The sequence below is a fragment of the Carlito syrichta genome, unplaced genomic scaffold (assembly GCF_000164805.1).
Source record: "Carlito syrichta isolate Samal-C Ts95f unplaced genomic scaffold, Tarsius_syrichta-2.0.1 Scaffold303164, whole genome shotgun sequence".
In the NCBI taxonomy this organism is placed as follows: Eukaryota; Metazoa; Chordata; class Mammalia; order Primates; family Tarsiidae; genus Carlito; species Carlito syrichta.
The window spans coordinates 559,428-578,469 of record NW_007247260.1 but is presented as its reverse complement, the minus strand read 5'-3'; the positions used below and the strand labels follow the sequence as shown (position 1 = coordinate 578,469).

The following is a 19,042-nucleotide window of genomic DNA, read 5'->3' as shown; positions in this document are numbered from 1 at the left end:
CAAAAAAAAAAAAAAAAAAAAAAAGCATTGAATATATGTTAATACCTTATCAGTTTTTGACCATCAAATCATTAGAGGCTTCTTTCTGAATAACACCCCTATTCCTGTTCCCTAAAGATGCAATAATAAGATAGATTTACCCCATCAGCAACTGTGAACAAAATCTTTCCATCCACCTATAAAGTTTCATGGTGGAAAGATATTCGATTGTGATAGTTATCTATGTAGTATTTTATTATTTATTAAGGTTTCTGTTCAGTCAGTAATTTGTATAGTACTTTTTATTTGGTTTCATTTTAGAAACTGTAAAGCCCTATTTCTAAAAACTGAACAGAAGTATAGAGTTCTTGAGAGGGACTGGCGAAGAATGGGGTAGTGTTGACAGTTTTTTAAGAAATATGAATCTTATTATAATGTTAGTGGAAGGAATGTAGCAGTGTTATAAAAGATAGCAAAATGCAGATATACACATATATGTAAATAAGATTTTGAATTAGAGGACTAAGTTAAAATTTTTTTTTTACTTGTTCAGCTTTCTTACTGGTAGACACTGAATAGAGCCTACTCTACCATTAACTATAAAAATGTCCATCATTTATTGATTGTCTTTGAGAAATTTCAGAGGTGGGTAAGAATAATAATCTTTGACAAGAAACAGAAATCCTTAGAAAAAAGAAAAAGAACAATAATCTCAAGCAGAGAAGAAAATCTGTTTTTTGTTTTGGTGTCCTAATTATTTAATCTTTAATCCTTATGTTGCCAAAAATTGGACCAGCTTAGTGGTAGGACTGATGTAGTTTTTGTGTGTTTGTTTTTGAGTTAGAGTCTCACTCTTGTTGCCCAGGCTGGAGTGCAGTGGCACACTCACGGCCACCGCAGCCTTGACCTGCTGGGTTTAGGTGATCCTTCTGCCTCAGCCTTTCAAGTAGCTGGAACTACAGACACACGCCACCATGCCTGGCTAGTGTTTTTTTTTTTTTTTTTTAATTGATTTATTGTAGAGGTGGGGTCTCGCCAAGTTGCCTAGGCTGGTCTCGAACCCCTGAGCCCAGACGATTCTCTCGCCTAGGCCTCACAAAGTCCTGGGATTACAGGCTGAGCCACTATGCCCAGTCTTGAGACTGATTTAGTTTAAAGCAGGTTTTTCAACCCTGGCGTTACTGAGATTCTTTGTTACAGGAGGAGGGGAAGGCTGTGCATTGGTAGAATGTTTGGCAGCATCCCTGGCCTATACCCACTAGATGCTGGTAGCATTCCAACCTCCAGTTATGGCAACCAAAATGTCTCCAGAGTTTGCTAGATGCCATCTATGGGGTCAAATTGTCCCAGATTGAGAACCCCTGGTTTCAGATTGAGAATTTGAATAGTGAAGGGATTCTCTGCTGACATGGTGCTAGAGTTCCAAAAAATGACTGGTTCTGTGGGCCACTCCACTACCTGGTGTCAAGTGTTACATGTACCCCAGAGGGGAGGGTATAGTATAGGATAGTGTTTTCCAAAGCATGTTCCTTGAAGGTTCTAGTCTTGTTAGATTTTCCTGCCTGACTCCCCTAAGACCATCCCTAGAAAAAGTCTGTGGTTAAATAAATTTAAAAATGCTACTCACTTTATCCCTTTTTTGGAGATTCAGAATGCAGGTTAACTGAGAACCCTTTTTTAACTTCTGTAACCCAAAATTTCTCAAACTTAATTTGATCATAGAACCTTCTTCCATGCAATACACACTCAAACACATCATCTATTAATAGCTACATCTTAGGAAAAGTAGTTTAATGATATGATAAGTGAAACTTTATTTTTCCAAAATGAATAGTGAGGTTTCTAATTGTTGTTAATATTCTTGATACATAAAATAATGCTTGAAGAATAATACTTTTAAAATGAGGTCTACATTTTTAAACTTTATTTTTAATAGACGTACTGATTTGATTTGCTAATTAGTTTTTCCGTGATGTAAAATTAAAGCTGTCTCTTTTTGCCACCTTTTTAGGATGACAGGTATTTTCTGAGTGGGTCATTGGATGGAAAGCTCCGTCTTTGGAACATACCTGACAAAAAAGTGGCTTTGTGGAATGAAGTAGATGGTCAGACAAAATTGATCACAGCTGCAAATTTCTGTCAGAATGGCAAATATGCAGTGATCGGGACATATGATGGCAGATGTATTTTCTATGATACAGAGGTAAATTATTATGTAAATTATATAATTGTGTACTTAATAAAACACTGGTGGTTTTAGACATGTTGTTTATCAAACCCTGTGGCTTTAACTGCCTTTTCTGTAATTTGGGGTAAATAATAGTGTTTGAAAGATGGATCAGGTGATCTTTGAAGTTTCTTCTAATTCTGATATTAAATGTATGATTTCTTTTTAGCATTTGAAATACCATACACAAATACATGTCAGATCTACTAGAGGACGCAACAAGGTTGGAAGAAAAATTACTGGCATTGAGCCTTTACCTGGAGAAAATAAGGTACTATAGTATTTAAAACCATCTCTCTCCACACTATATGTAGATCTCAAAGTTTGTTCTTAATATCTTGGCAAAAAAATTCATCCCCTTTTTTGTGGAATACTGCTTTTTCTAGTTTTGAGATATATTTGTGTGTGTGTGTGTGTGTGTGTGTGTGTGTGTGTGTGTGTAACACCTCTTTTTGGTTGTAACTTAACTTGGATTAGAAGATGATGTTTTTTAACTTTCCTTTGATTTGTTTTTAGATACTGGTGACCTCAAATGATTCCAGAATCAGATTATATGATCTGAGAGATTTGTCACTGTCCATGAAGTATAAGGGTTATGTTAACAGCAGCAGCCAGATCAAAGCAAGTTTCAGGTAAATTGGCAATGAGAAATTTCCAAAAGAGACCAGAATATTTCTCCTCTACTCCCATTTTTCCATTGATCTATGCCTTATGGGTTTTTTAGTTTCCTTGTACTTTCACATTTGGTATCTCATTTTATCATTATGTAATACCTACCTTGTCCACCTATATGGTAAATAGTATTAGAATTCTCCCTATTCTGCAGATGAAAAAAACCAAGACTCTCAGAACATTAAGTAATTGGCCTAAAGCTGTAGAATTTTTGTGATTGTACTTGTGTTCATGCTTTTAAGAGGGGGCTTCCTGCTCATCCCTCCCCACCTCCATTGTCTTGAACCTTTTAGATACAGAAGCTAAGAAAGCATTTCAACACCCCACAGCACAGTGTCCTGTATTTACCTATCATTATCACTTGAATTCCTAAGTTGGGATATAGAAACTTTCCTCACATAGGGTTAACTGCCTTTCCTTCTTTCTACATCTCTTCCTGCATCTCTTACCATTTCTTCCTTTTTTTTCTTGAATAAATCATTAATTCAATTGGTCAAGTATTCTGCTTCTCTCTTTCAACTCTTAAATCATTGTTCCTCCCACTCTGGGTTAACTAGCATCACGGTTACCTAGATCTTTTGAGGAAAATACAAATGCCAGGTCTCTAGATCAGACCTACACAGTTAGAACTGCTAGAGTAAAACTATGAGTCTACATTTTCAACAAGCTCCTTTAGGTGTTGTTTTAGGTATTTTAAAGTAGGAAGCCCTGATGAAAGGAAATCTTAAAAACACACACTTAATTTATTTTTTCCTTTCCCAAATCTAGCCATGATTTTACTTACCTCGTTAGCGGTTCGGAAGATAAATATGTTTATATCTGGAGTACTTACCATGATCTAAGCAAGTTTACTTCAGTCAGGAGAGATCGTAATGACTTCTGGGAAGGCATTAAAGGTAAGTAAATATCTACTTTTCATGTGCCTTAAAGAGAATAAAGTTGAAGTGGAGATATACTAGAAGTAAATTTGTTATAGGCATTTTAGAGAAGCATTTTTTTTATGGCCTGATCCAATAAATTGACTGCTATCCCTTGAAGCCAATCAAGACGAGAGGCAGAAACTGGGAGACGTGGGTATTTAATCTGATCCCATGTAATTAAAGAGTGAGTTAGTGTATTCATCCAAAAAACAAAGGCATGACTCGGGATCTCCTTCACCAACCCCCAAGATTGAATTAACAAGGCCTATAGGCAGTTTCAGTAGGACCCAAGATCTAATCATGCTGATAGTTCCCATGGGGATGGGAAGTTACAACAATCAAAGAAGCTACCTTAGCACAATTAGATAAACAGCTTAGAGTACAACATGAGAGATATAAGAAACCCCCCGTTGCCAGAACCTTGGCCTGTAACAGTTTGACAATTACAACTGCTTTTGCTTTGCATTTGACTTTGCTTGTTTGATTTTTCTGTGATAAGAAAGAACTTATTTTGGTCTAAAATTTGAGAAGTCATGAGATCTCAGAACTTCTATGTGATAATTTTTAGAAATTATTTGGGGTTTTTAAATCACTCTTAGTTACTTCTATCTTAATTTTTAAAGATATTTAGTATATAACATACACTATTGCATTTGTCTTGATGTTTAGTATCAAATTTGTCAGTTATCCTGAAGTTTTTTTCCTCAGCACATAATGCAGTTGTTACATCAGCCATCTTTGCTCCAAACCCAAGTTTGATGTTATCTTTGGATGTGCAATCTGAAAAAGCAGAAGGGAATGATAAAAGTGAAGATGCTGAAGCTTTGGATGCCACGCCCTCTGGTAGGTACTCATATTTTATTTGTCCTACATTTGTTTTTCTAGTCAGCACTTAGTAATCTCATTTACCTAGTATTGGGCATGATGAGGTTTTCATGAGTATAAAGAATATTTCTTGTTTACAACCTAATGATTAGCAGATGTCTCCATTTCTGAATATTTTAGTAATATATTTCTTGAACATTTTACTTCTTTTAAATTTACCTGAGAATTAAAAATGAAAAATTTGCAAGTTTATAATTTTTAATAGGCAACCATTCTATTCTGGTAAATGCAAACAAGATATACACGTATAAAACTTTTGTATTATCTGTCTCCTACTAGTCTATAGTCTCTAGGAGGACAGAAGTTTTATATGTCTTATTTATTGTTGTATTGCCTGTGCCTAGCACAGTGCTTGCCTGCATATAGTATGTGCTTAATAAACATCTGCTGGCTAAATGAATTAAACCCAAATGAAGCAGGACTCTTTTCTACTTGCCACAGTTAAAAACTTCTCAAGATAACCAGCTATTTACAAGCTTGTACTTTCTTGCCATTTGTAACATGCACTTTGGGAATGAGTTGGTAATTCCGATTATATAAAGTACTCAGATTAGGAGGTGAAAAGAAATCGTCAGCAAGTAGTATTGAGTTTTCAATCAATTATATATAAAGGGTCCCTGCTAATCCATAAGTATATGGTAAGAGTATGCAAATGTGGGCCAACTGTTAGTGATAACAAGTTTGTATTATTAGAATCAGTTGCACCAGACATGGTGCTATGGGCCTGTAGTTCTAGTTAAATGGAAGGCTGAGGTGGGAGGATTGCTTGAGCCTTAGGAGTTCAAGACCAGCCAGGGCAGCATAGCAAGATGTCATCTCAAAAAAACCCCAAAACAAATGTAAAAAACTTTTGTATTAAAAAGGTCAGTTGCATAATAGTTTATGAAATGTGTTTTTTTATTCTACAGACTACTTTATGTCATAAAGCTGTAACAGTAGTTATTATGCCCAAAGAGTGCTTCCAAACTATTTGAATGCTAAAAAGTTCCCAAGTACTTTAATTTAATCTCAAGTAATTTATATCTTGTAGTAGTATTTACAATATCCACTCGGTACACTATTCCTTCTGTCTGTGAAGAAAAAATTTGATAATAAAGATGAGTGTCACTCTAGCATTGCTTTCAGTTTTAAGATTTAAAAATAAACCAAGTCAGAATGATTAAACCTTTACTAAGTGCCTATTTGGAAATATTGCTTTCTGGTTTGTTTTTCTTTTCTTCTCAGAATCAAATCTAGCTTGTCTCTTCTAACTTCAGTCATTTTTTTGTCTTTTTTCCCTGAGATACCTTTTTACACTCTCTATATAAGTCTACACATTCCATAGGAAATTCTAGCTTTGAAAACAATTTAAGGAAAAGTGAAAAGTACAGGGTTTTTTTTATTTCTCGAAAACATACTACATTAACAAGGTTCAGTTAATTCAGTGGGTCCTTTTTGAAGACGCTCAACTTATAATGGTTTATGTTCAGATTTGTGTTTATCATTTTGTATATACCTATCTAGGTATAGTCTAAAAATAAACTCCTTTTTTTTTTTTTTGAGTGAGAGTCTCACTCTGTAGCCCTGGCTGGAGTGCAGTGACATGATCATGGCTACCACAGGCTCAATCTGCTGGGCTCAGGCATTCCTTCCAGCTCAGCCTTCCAAGTAGCTAGAACTGCAGATATGCACCACCATGCCTGATTTATCTTTTTTTTTTTTTTTTTTTTTTTTGGTAATTCTAGAGGTGAGGTCTCACAGTGTTGCTCAGGCTGAACTTGAACCCCTGGGCTCATGCAATCCTCCCACCTCCACCTCACAAAGTGCTGGGATTACAGGCATGAGCCACTGCACTTGGCTAAGAATAAACTCTTAAACCTTGGGTATGGGATTATAAAATATATCTGATTGCCTCTTTGTCCTCTCTTTTTATTCCTAACATATTTGACAATTTGAGCCTCAGTTTTCCTCATATGTAAAATGGTGATGATAACCTAGTTTACATGGTTTTGATAAAAATTAAAGATAACGTGTAGGCCAGGACATGGTGACTCATGCCTGTAATCCAAACTTTTTGGGAGACTGAGAACAGAGGTTCTCTTGAAACCAAGATTTTGAGACCAGCCTGGACAACATAGCAAGATCCCATCTCTGCAAAAAGTTTTTAAAAAGCCAGGCATGGTGATGCAAGCCTGTAGTCCTAGCTACTCAGGAGGTTGAGGAGGGAGGGTCTCTTGGGCCCAAGAGTTCGAGGTTATAGGTGAGCTATGATCACGCCATTGCACTCCAGCCTGGATGACAGAGTGATACCTGAAAAAGTAAAATATATATAAAGTGCCTAACAAAATGTCTGATGTGTGATTGACATTGTTATCATCTTTGTTATTGTGTTTCACAAAGCATTTTTATATATGATGAATTCTTATGTTTTCTAACCTTTCTCATATTCCTAAGTCCTTTGCTGCTGCTACTACCACACAGCATTACTTTGAGATATGCCAAAAGGGTGGTAAGGAATGTTCAAAGACTTAGGATATGTTTTTAGCACATCTAAGTAAAATTATTTTGCCTGACTCATCCTGTACACAGCTTTCCAATAAAGTTTGGATTATTTTCATCCTTAATAATCAGTCCTTCTTAAATCTACAATTTTTACCTATGTGTAGTAGGGTTAGTTAACACTGAATTTGTTTGTTAAATGCTTTTATGCAACTGGTAAATGTAAGAGGTAAGCATTTTTGCCATTCAGCATAGCTACATAGCTCTTCAGTAAGGACTGTAATGGCAAAAGGTGCTGTCAGCATTCTTAGAACAAATATATGTACTTCATTTCATGGTCGTTTCTGTATGTCTGCTGTACAGTAAACCTTGCTAGCAACCTCTTTAGACACCCCTGTTAGTAACAGACTTTCCCAACTGATCCCATTCTGCCAATACTGCAGTCTTGGGGCTGAATAACATGCTAGCCTCTTGCCATGAAATGGAAGTATTAGATGAAATGAAGTATTAGATGACTTAGAGGCCTAGGTTGTCTAGGAATAAATTCAGGCCCCAAGGGACTGTAATATCCTCAAGCCAAGGAAAGACCAGCTAGGACAAGGTAAGTAGAAGTGAGCCTCAGAGAGGAGAGGTACAGTAGGATGAAAGGACTTCAGCCTGAAAGGAGACTGAAAAGGTGGCGAGAGGATTTTCTCCCCTAAAGGTGGATAGGCATGTGATCATTGTGGCAGCAGGCTGCATATTCTTTTAAAATCAACTTAAAACTATTTTTTATGCTTTTAAGGTATTATGAAGACCGATAACACAGAAGTTCTTCTTTCTGCAGACTTCACTGGAGCGATCAAAGTGTTTATTAATAAAAGGAAAAATGTGTCTTAATTTGAAATGATATTTAAAATAAACATATCAGTAAGTTTCTATATGTATCAGAACTGAAAAAAATATAGTGTTTCAAGCTAACATTCTTTTTTTTTTTATTTTTATTGAAAGTTGTTCAAATATAATATATTTTTTGAGAGGCAGTGTTAATGATCTAGGAAACCCTAGACTAGAAAGGAATGTGGCTAGAATAACATTGCCAAACATTAGGCTTTATGTTTTATTATGTTTGTGTTTTTGTTATATAATTATGAACATGCACAGGTTTCTGCATGAAAAGATATTAATATATTAATCACATGTGTGTGCCTTTTGGTTACATGCACTAAATCTAACAGAGTTAAATTATTTCAGTGGCTCTTCTGACCTCTTACTGGGGAGATAGTCTTGTTTCTAGCTTAAACATTTTTTTTTTTGCACAAAATTTCATTTTTAAGAAAGGTGGTATCTTTTGACTGAGTTATTGTTTTGAAAATGTTGTATAGGTTTTCAATAGGTCAATAACCATGTATAAATGGTTTTTATAAATTTCTCAATTTGGGGACAAGATTTTATTTGTGGTCTAAATTGTGGACTTAAGATTTTTTTCTTTATATGTGTATATATAATTTTTTTTCTTTGCCACACTGGAGCACAATGTTTCTATGTAAAGAATTCTTTTCATTCTTTATCCATGAGCACCAGGCTTTGCTCACTTAAAAAAAATTAAGCCGCATTAAGGAGTGAGTCTTCTTTTTTACAATAATGTAAAAATGAACTGTTTACATTTTTTTTAAGCATTGTAGTTTTTAAAAATTAAGCTGTTTTGTTTTGTGTTGTTGAATTTGAAAGCCTTTGTAAATATCTATATAATGTACCAATGAAATAACATCTGGGGCAATGGAACCCTGACCATGTTGTTGATGGTTAGCATATGTTTCTGAAAATTAAATATGTATTATTAAAAGTTGGTCTCCAATGCTTGTTTAAACATGGCTTTATTTTCAGATGACTTTGGTAAATCAAGGAATGCAAGAAAAATAAACTTGTTTTAAAACTTTAATTTTTAGCAGACAGAAGACTAAATTTTAGCCCCCTAAATTACAATGCATTAGCTACATGCCTTTAAAATTTTTAAAATTCTAGTTCTAAATTGAACACTGCTAAGAATTCATTATGTTTCTATGTTCTATACTTTATTTGCTTTTAGTATATAAGTGAGAAGCTGGGGAGCCACAGTCATATCCTTGTTAATCCAGCATGGTCTTGGAGTGTTCTGGGCTTTCTAGTATGTTGCATATTGTTTGCCTTTATGCCGCTTTCTTCTTTCCTTCTTTCTTCCTCTTGCCAGTGCTGTGCTCTCTGCCAACCACCCCCACTTCCCTTCTCCCTCTTCTCTAGCCTCCTCTCCTCCCTTACTTTGGCTTCCTCACTCTTCTGTACTCTACCTGACAGATTGAATTGTTATGCCATTGGCTTTCTAATAACCAGTTGTGGTTTCTTTGGTCTCAAGGCCTGGGTGGCAGTGTGATTGACCCAGTGTCTCTTTTTTGAACTTGATATCTTCAACTCTGAGGCAGCTTGGCCTTCACTGGCCTGAGCACTTGAGGCCTCTGTGGTGCTAGTTGTTACAACTGTAGGTAATCAGGGTGTTACCACATGAATATCTCCTGATAGGTTTTATATGCTTACTTGAACAAAAACACAAAAATAGTGGGGGTGTAGGCTTAAGAGCATAATACTGACACTTGCTGTCATTATATGAGTACACTGAAAAGCTAGGTGTTTTCTGACTGTAAGAAAGTGAATTTGAAAAGGCAGTATCAAAATGTATACAGAGAAAAATCAAATACTATTCCTTTCTAAAATGAATATTAGATACTCTCTATAAATAAGTTATAATAAGTACTGTGGTATTATAAGAAAGAGCACAGGTTCTAGAGTCAGATAAACTTGGAGTTGGTTCCTTCTGTTAACAGTCTCTGGGCAAGTTATTTATCCTATATTAACTTCCATTTCCTTATCTGTAATATGGGAATTCCTAACTTAAGTTCTTAAGAAATCATGTATATGTAAAGCTTGGTGACTAACCAGTAGGTATACTCACTAAGCATGCATTTCTCACTGCCTCTCCCAAATTCCTGAGTACTCTCCCAGAGGAGGGTATATGGAAACACTTTCTAGACATAGGGATTTCATGGACCATACATTTCAGAGTTTAACATAGGGTACTGACATTTTGTTTTTCTTTTTTTTTTTGGCCATCTTAAGACACTTTAACTGCCACCATCTACCATGCCCACTTTGTAAAAGAGGAAATGTTTTAATATAAAAAAAATTGAGCACAATTGTATGATATTAGAGCAACAGTCTATTAAAGTGACTAAATCTCACTTTTGAAAAAAGTAATTGTAGTCCATTTTCCGACTTCTTCCTTGGTAAAAACCCCATCATGAACTTGTGGCAGACTGAGAACTACTGAGCTAGATGAACAAGTTTAAAACCATCTATTATTCAAAGCTCTTTGAAGAGCCATGTTGAGCCAGTTTCTTCATCTTATTTACCTTAATTGGAATGAAAATACTAATGACTCAACATAATTTAGCATGCCATTTTCACAGGTCTTCAAATTACACAGCTAGGCAATGGCTCTTTATTCTTTGAAATGTATATTTAACATTAAAATATCCACCCCCCCAATTCTAATCGTATAATTTTGATAATCAGAAGCCATCTCTCCCCACTAAAGTGAGAAATGGAATTATCAGAATATGTTTAATTACCTTAATTATTATAGAGATTAAAGGCGAAGAATTGTTTAGGATTGAATGTTTCTCCATAAGTTTTCATAAGAAAAACTTTCCCAGTTGCACTGGTTTCTACCATGTACAGAGCACTGCTTGGCCTAGAGAAGAATAAGGCAACATTCTTGTGCCAGAAGAGCTCAGATTTTGGTGGAGAAGATGACTACAGAAACGAAGTTTGGAACTGTCTTGTGGCTATGGCCCTAGAGATGTTGCCTTCTCTCTCTGTCCCCTGTCTATTCTACCTTTCCTAGTAACCCATGGCAGCCACTTGATTCTCAAGCTATCTTTGTTCATCTGATATTACAAGGACAATGTGGGTAAAAGAGTTTATGAGTAAACTATAGTTAAGGCAGAGAAAAAGGAGCACCCACCATCTCAATATGTTCCCTGGCCTCTTGCCCTGGCCCTCACCCAGCTAACTTCTTGATTAATAGATTCCCCCCCCCAACTGCTCTCTTATTCCCTTCAGTTCTGAGGCTTGGCCCTTTTTGTTTTGTTGTTTTGTTTTGTTTTCTCTAAATTTGAGTCACCTAGTTTCCTAGGAAACCCAGGCTTCCCGTTAGCCACAGCCACTTTTCTACTTTAGATACATGTACATGAGATACATTCAGGTTGATTCAACAGGACTAGTATTGAAGATGTGTGGGGAGAGATTTCCCACAGAATCCGAAATAAATCAAATGCCATCATGCAGGTTATCTAGAGTGGTCCAAGCAGATAGATTTTGTTCAGCTACCCTGCATTACACTTTTCTTTTTTATTTTTGTTTTATTTTATTTTGAGTCGTGAGTCTCACTCTGTCACCCAGACTGGAGTGCAGTGACATGATCACAGCTCACCATAGGCTCGCCCTCCTGGACTCAGGCCATCCTTCTGTGCACCATCACACCCAGCTAATTTTTAAAAATTTTTTGTGGAAACCAGGTCTCACTGTTGCCTAAGGGTGGTCTCAAACTCTTGGGCTCAGGCAATCTTTCCATCTCAGCCTCCCAAAATGCCGGGATTACAAGTGTAAGCCATCACACCTGGTCTCTTTTTTAAAATAAACTTTTTATTTTGTAATAACTTTGAATTTACAGAAAAGTTGCAAAGAAAATAGAGTTCCCATATACTCCTTACCCAGGTTCCCCTAATGTTAATATCTTACATTTACCATGATACAATAGTCAAAACTAAGAAACCAACACTGTAACATTATTATTAAGTAAATTGTATATTTAATATGAATTGTGCCAATTTTTCCGCTAATGTCCTTTTTCAGTTCCAAGATCCAGTTCAGGATATCACCTTGCATTTAAACACATTACACTTTTTAATTTAAATAAACTTTTAGAATAGTTTTAGATGTTCAGCAAAGTTGCAAAGTGTTTCCTTATCACCTGCACCCACTTTCCCCCGCTGTTAACATCTTATGAAACCATGGAACATTTTTCACAATTAAGGAACTAACATTGGTATAAAACTATTAACTAAACCACACTGTATTCTAATTTCACTAGTGTTTACCTCATGTAATAAGTTTTTATCTCTTATCTATGTATTTTCTGAGATCTTATGGAGATACACCGTCACTTTTGGTCATCATGTCTCCTTAAACTCCTCTTAGTGGTGACAGTTTCTCAGATTTTCCATGCTTTTGATGATCTTGACAGTTTTGAAGAATACTGGTCAAGTATTTTATTGAATGTCCTTCAGTTTAGGTTTGTCTAGTGTTTTTCTTATGATTTGACTGGAGTTATGGACTTTTGGGAGGAAACCCACTTAGGTGAATTGCTATTTCATTACATCATATCAGGGGTGCATACTATTAACATGACTTATCACCCAGCTGAGGTAGTGTCCATCATGTGGGCACAACTTAAGCAACCTATCAAACATTGTACCTGTTTTTTATTACTATGAATAACAGTAGAAGATAGGTGTATATCTTGCCAAAATTTCTAAGTATTGACTTGAGGTGATAGATCCTTTGAATGGAAATACAAAGCATGAACACTTAACAATAAGCAGTATCATGAATTATAACAAGCTCCTGCATAGAAATTGAAAGCCCCAGTTTCTGGTCCTGGCTCTTGTGGTCTTACGACTTCAGGAAAGGTAAGTCGTTTTCTGTGAGCCTAATAAAATGAGTGTTGAGTCTAAGATTCCTTCTAACTCTAGATTTGGGTTATCTAGTTTCCTAGGAAACCCAAACTTCTCATTAGCCACAGCCACTTTTCTGCTGTAGAGACATATACATTAGATACATTCAGGTTGATTCATCAAGGCTGCTACTGAGGATGGGGACATTGGCTATCCTTCAGAGGCAGTGTAACTGAGAATTTCCTCACTCTCTTGTATTCAAATCCCTGCTGACATTATAACTTGTGAACTTTTGTGGCACCAGAATGGCACAATAAGTGACAGTTATACCCCTAGAATATCTAATTACAAGTGACTCTGCCCCATATCAATGTTTTCAGAAGCATTTTCCCTGATGTGTTTTTCTCCAAATGTGTTCATCAACTGGATCAGTAAAAATATCATCTCCTCTAGGAAGTACTCAACATTTAAAATATTTCAGTGTTTATTATTACCTGGATAAGAAAACCAAAAGCATAATTTAAAATTGCTAGGAGACTGTGATCGTGTTACTGCATTCCGACCTGGGCATTAGAGTGAGACCCCCATTGCAAGAGATCAAAATACCTCAGATTTTCAATGTCCCTGGTGGGGGTGGGGATGGGAAAGGAACATTCCAACAAATGTCAGTGCTTTGCTTTCCTTGGGACCAGAACTGAACAGAAAAGCAGGAATGAATTGCACTAATCTGATGAGCCTCCAGACAGATTTCAAATAACTCATTTTTAGTGAGCCATGAAACCTAAGTTATTTACAAAACAAAGTGTTTAGTAAAACAGTGCAAACCAGAACTGAACTTGTTCTCTAAACATGCTGAACGTGACTAAAGTACAACCAAAGAGCTTAAATTGAACCTAGCTTTGGTAAGTCAGAGTCCTTAGGATAGTCTTCTACAAGGTGAGTTCTGGATGAGGCGGCAAAGAAAGACACACTTGGTCTTAATGAAGCGCTGTGTGTAGCAAGAACAGGACTGGTGAGGTGGTGATGAATGGGTGGGGGTGGAGGGTGCAGACTACCGAGGCGACAGCAGCTGGGACAGACACAAGTGGCAATAGGAGTGGAAGGTGGTGAAAAGCCTCAAAATCCACGGGGAGTCAAGTTGAAGGTGATACAGAAGAGAATCATTTCACTTTATTATTATGGATTGACTTCATCCATAGAATATCTATGAAAACTGGTCACAGGGCCTTCCAGGTAGTGTTCAACTGTGATCAATCTGAATTGAGTCTGCTGCAGTGCATATGGCAACATGAAAAGGTTAGAGAGATTGGAAATTGTGTGGCTTCATTGACTCAATTTTTGCCTTGACATGGGCAGTCACTAAAGGAATAAACCATCAGAGGCTGGGTTCAGTTAGCCAAACTTTCATGAATCTCCATTAGAGAAAGGATTTATTTTAAGTTTATAAACAATTACATGAAAGCTTTTCACTCTCATGCATTAATGTCAAGAACAGGACATTTTGTTTTTCCTTTTTCAAGGTTCTCTCCCTTCAGGCTCACCGAGACTTCTCAACTTGTGATAATACTTATATCTTTATTATAACTTGTAATTCAAATTTAAACTATGGCTGTGTTTAACAAATGGCTTGCAAATTCTAATGATCAGCTTTCATGAGCTGGCACCAGCACACCATTACCTGCAACCATCCTTTAAACAGACACACAACCCTCCTTTGGCCTATAGACTAATCAGAACACATTAGCAATCTCAGAGAACCTGCCATCTGCCAAATGAGAAAGAAAGCTTGGGGAAGACGTTTAGGGATAGATGTAGTTGATAACCAACACCCAGGAAGAGCTATTAGTGCCTGCCCTTGAGTCTGAGCTAGGAAAACAGACCACAGGCAAATTGCTTTCTGCACCTTATACATCATCTAACCCAGGATTTCTCCAGCACAGAAAACCTGCATGGCAAGATGGGAGAGGAGGAGATGTGCTTACCTCCTGAATCAGAATCTCTGGGAGCCTAGTCTGGAATTTGCATATTTACAGACTCACCAAGCAAATCTGATAAGCACTAAAATTAAACCTCTAGGTTGAAGCAGCTATAGTTAAAGATAAGTATACATGCCCCTGCAGGCACAAATAGTTTTAAAGGAATCCATTTCCAAATCATTCACTTTCATGTGTTCTCAGATTCCCAAATTCCATCTGCCTGAGGAAGAGGCAACCTACAGAATCTTCTTTCCCACCTCACCTTTCATGATTGCCTGTCTCTACCTTGACAAAAGAAAATTAGGCTTCTCACCCATCCCAAAGCTTAGTATGAGGCATGGCCACAGGGTGAAAAACCTCCAAAGATACAAATAGAGGGACAATTCAAAATATTATTGGTGTTGGTGCTGAGAAAATTACTGTGATAATGAAATAGTATATCCTTTTGCCAAAGTGGGTTCCAATTCATTGCTTTCAGTAACACTGAAGGAATGTTAATTCCTTAATTCCTAATTGCCAGCTAATCATTAAAAATAACTAATTGGACAGATGTGGTGGCTCACACCTGTAATTCCAGCATTTTGAGAGGCAGAGGCGGGCAGATTGCTTGAGCCCAGGAGTTCAAGACCAGCCTAGGAAACAGTGAAACCTTGTCTCTACAAAATTCAAAAAATTAGCCAGGCATGGTTACGTGCTCTTGTAGTCTCGGGTCCTCGGGATGCTGAGGTGGAAGGATCACCTGAGCCCAGGATATTGAAGCTGCCATGAGCCATGATCATCATGATCATGCCACTGCACTGTAGCCTGGGCGATCGAGTGAGACTTCGACTCAAAACGAAAGCACAAAGAAACTTTGATAATAGAACACTTTAAAAATATAACTTGGAAAAGGTTTAAAGAAATGAGTAGCATTGCTACAATAAAATTTCCATTCTCATCTACTTAAATTTGTGAGCAGGGTCCCTCAATGCTTATATCTATAAAAGAAAAATAGGGATAAAGTTGATGGTGAATCCTATCTCCCAGCAGTGAGAAGTAGTGGTCTGCCAGGTGCAGTGGCTCAAGCCTGTAATCCCAGCACTTTGGGAGGCTGAGGTGAGAGAATTGCCTGAATCCAGGGGTTCAAGACCTGCCTGGGCAACTTGGTGAGGCCTTGCCTCTACAATAAATCAAAAAATTAGCTGGGCATGGTAGTGCGTACCTGTGGTTCCAGCTACTTGGAAGGCTGAGGCGGAAGGATCACCTGAGCCCAGCAGATCGAGGCTGTGGTGGTCATGAGCGTGCCACTGCACTCCAGCCTGGGCTACAGAGTTAAGACTCTCACTCAAAAAAAAAAAAACCAATCCACAGAAATGTGAACTAATTGAAAATGGTCCCACACACTTCATGCAGAGCTGTGTTTCCAATTACAATTTACTTCCAATGTTTAGTGATTAAAATTGTTGCATGTATGTTGATTGTCTAGTGATATAACTTGTAGAACTATTCAATTCAGAAGAAAAGTGTTTACATTTAGAGCATTATGGTCACAGGAAATTAAAAATCATTTCAAGTTGCACATGTCTGTCTGTATATTTGCTGCAAGGAAGTATGACAAGATGATCAATACAAATACTTTAAAGAATAAAAATATGTCACATTAGGAGAAACATCTGAGGAAGAAGAGGAAAGGACCTTTAAGTTCAAAGAGAAAAGGGAATGATGTATAGTCTTTGACTGTTAAAGAGGAGCTCGTCCTTGTGTTTTTGGAAGGAACGATGATAACTGTCAAATTGATATATGAACCTTATGGTATAGGAAGTATATATTAATAAAGCTGTTATTTTAAAGAGAAAAATGTTATGGCATTAAGATTCCAACAGACACATGAAAAAATTGCTCAGCCTCGCTAATGATCAGAGAAATGCAAGTCAAAACCACACTGAGATACCACCTAATGCCAGTAATGGCCATCGCTAATAAAACAAACAACAACAGATGCTGGCAAGGATGCGGAGAAAAAGGAACGCTTCTACACTGCTGGTGGAAATGCAAACTAATGTAACATCTGTGAAAAACTGGCGATTTCTGAAAGAACTAGAAATTGACCTTCCATATGACCCAGCAATCCCCCTATTGGGAATATACCCAGAGGAACTCAAATCATTCTACCAAAAAGATACCTGGGCACGCATGTTTGTTGCAGCTCTATTCACAGTAGCAAACACATGGAACCAACCATGCTGTCCATAGAAACTGGACTGGATAAAAATAAAGTGGTACATATACACAATGGGATGTTATGCAGCCATAAAGAAGAGCAAACATATATGGACTTTGCAGCAACATGGATGGATTTAGAGTTGATCATACTCGGTGATCTATCACAGAAACAAAGAAAAGAGTACTATATGTTCTCACTCATAAGTAGATCTTGAATAATTATACTATAAGATAGGCATTGGCAGTAGTGGGAAACTGTCAGGGGAGAGGGGGTGGGATTGGCAGTTGAGGGAAACTACTAGGGGATGGAGGGGCACACCTCATCCACAAGGGTAACTGCATAATGAACATTTGTATACCTAACCCTGAATTGTACCCCATGCCTTTAAAATTAAAAATTAAAAGATTCCAAAAGTAATGTAAGATTTCTTCTAAAATATTTACAAAATGCCAAAACTGCATCCTCTCCAGTACTGATTGATGATTTAAAAGTTTAGATGTCCATTTAGAAATGCACGAGAAATTATTTTGAGCCACAAATATTGAAGACCACTGGGGTAGAGTAGACCATGGAGGACGAGGAGGACTGGCAAAAAGTGAGCTGGGTCTGAGTCATGGAGAAACTTTCCTGCATTCAGGCTGCTCTAAGTGTGAAGAGTAGAGTTGGCAGTGTTAAGAGGCTGAGCGAGCAGCTGGAAGAATGAGGCAGTAAGCCAGACAAAAAATGATGGTGTGCCGTGCCTTTGGGAGGCTGAGTTGAGTGGATTGCCTGAGGCCGTGGGTTCGAGAACTGCCTGGGCAACTTGGCGAGACTGCATCTCCACAATAAGTAAAAAACCAGCCGGGCGTGGTAGCGCGCGCCTGTAGTTCCAGCTACTTGGAAGGCTGAGGCGGAAGGATCGCCGGAGCTCAGCGGGTCGAGGCTGCGGTGGCCGGGAGCAGTCACTGCACTCCAGTCTGGGCGACAGAGTGAGACTCCATCTCAAAAAAAAAAAAAAAAAAGAAATGATGGTGGCCTGGATCAGAGTGGTGGCAACTGGAGAACAGTTCCTTTCCAGGATTACTTCGAAGATGAAATAATAAGCACGAAAAGGACTGAGCGGGAAACAACTGGAAGCTGCTAGTGCTGTTGTGAAATACAAATTTCATAAAGTGATGTGAGGCTCATATTGCTAAACCAAATTGAAAATCAGCATGAAAAACGAAGATAGTTGTTGGATACATTTATATACTAACAATAACAGTACAGTATATAATTTGGAAGGTCATCATTATTTATTAAAAAGATATCAAAATTCTCCCAGCTTCTTTTTCTCCCTCAGCTCACTGTTCATAGGCCATTGTATTGTATTTCAGTTCACCTCCACTAGAGGGTGACCAGCGAAAAGAGATGAGGCTCAATCAGTTACTTCTATTCTTTGCAGTCAGTTTTGGAAAAAAAAAAATTAAGTTGGCAGAAGAAATGGATATTACATGGACAAGAAGGACATTGGGATTTCTCTTGGTCTCATTTGTCTTAGCTATTATGCTCCTATATTATACAAAGGAATTATGAGAGAGGTGTTTTACATAATTATTTTTTAGTTAATTAAAAGAAATCAGGTACAGTTGGCTATCTATCCCCTTGGGTTTTGCATCTGTGGATTCAGCCAACCTTAGGTCAAAAATATTTGAAAACAAGATAAAAAATAATACAACAATATAAAAGAAATATACATTTTTAAAAATATAGCATGGCATCTATTTACATGGCACTTACATTGTATTAGGTATTACAAGTAATCTAGAGATGATTGAAAGTATACAGGAGCCGGGCTCGGTGGCTCAGCCTGTAATTCCGCACCCTTGGGAGGCTGAGGTGAGTGGATTGCCTGAGTCCGCAGGTTCGAGACCCGCCTGGGCAGCGAGACCTCATCTCTACAATAAATCAAAAAATCAGCTGGGCGTGGTAGCGCG

General features: G+C 37.4%; 1 protein-coding gene across 3 annotated transcripts in view; it reads left to right on the top strand.

Moving 5' to 3' along the window:
* Positions 1–9,010, top strand: part of WDR44 (WD repeat domain 44) — a 77,184-nt gene extending 68,174 nt beyond the window's left edge. Inside the window, exons 15-20 of one of the 3 annotated variants that reach the window (XM_021712285.1) lie at positions 1,991–2,182; positions 2,376–2,477; positions 2,723–2,838; positions 3,671–3,774; positions 4,507–4,641; positions 7,946–9,010. In XM_021712285.1, coding sequence (XP_021567960.1) covers positions 1,991–2,182; positions 2,376–2,477; positions 2,723–2,838; positions 3,671–3,774; positions 4,507–4,641; positions 7,946–8,040 — 744 coding nt within the window. In that variant the 3' untranslated portion in view covers positions 8,041–9,010. Of the gene's footprint in view, positions 1–1,990; positions 2,183–2,375; positions 2,478–2,722; positions 2,839–3,646; positions 3,775–4,506; positions 4,642–7,945 lie in introns of all 3 variants that reach the window. The other 2 variants (XM_008057946.2, XM_021712286.1) reach the window with 2 other exon arrangements.
* The last annotated feature ends 10,032 nt before the right edge of the window (positions 9,011–19,042 follow it).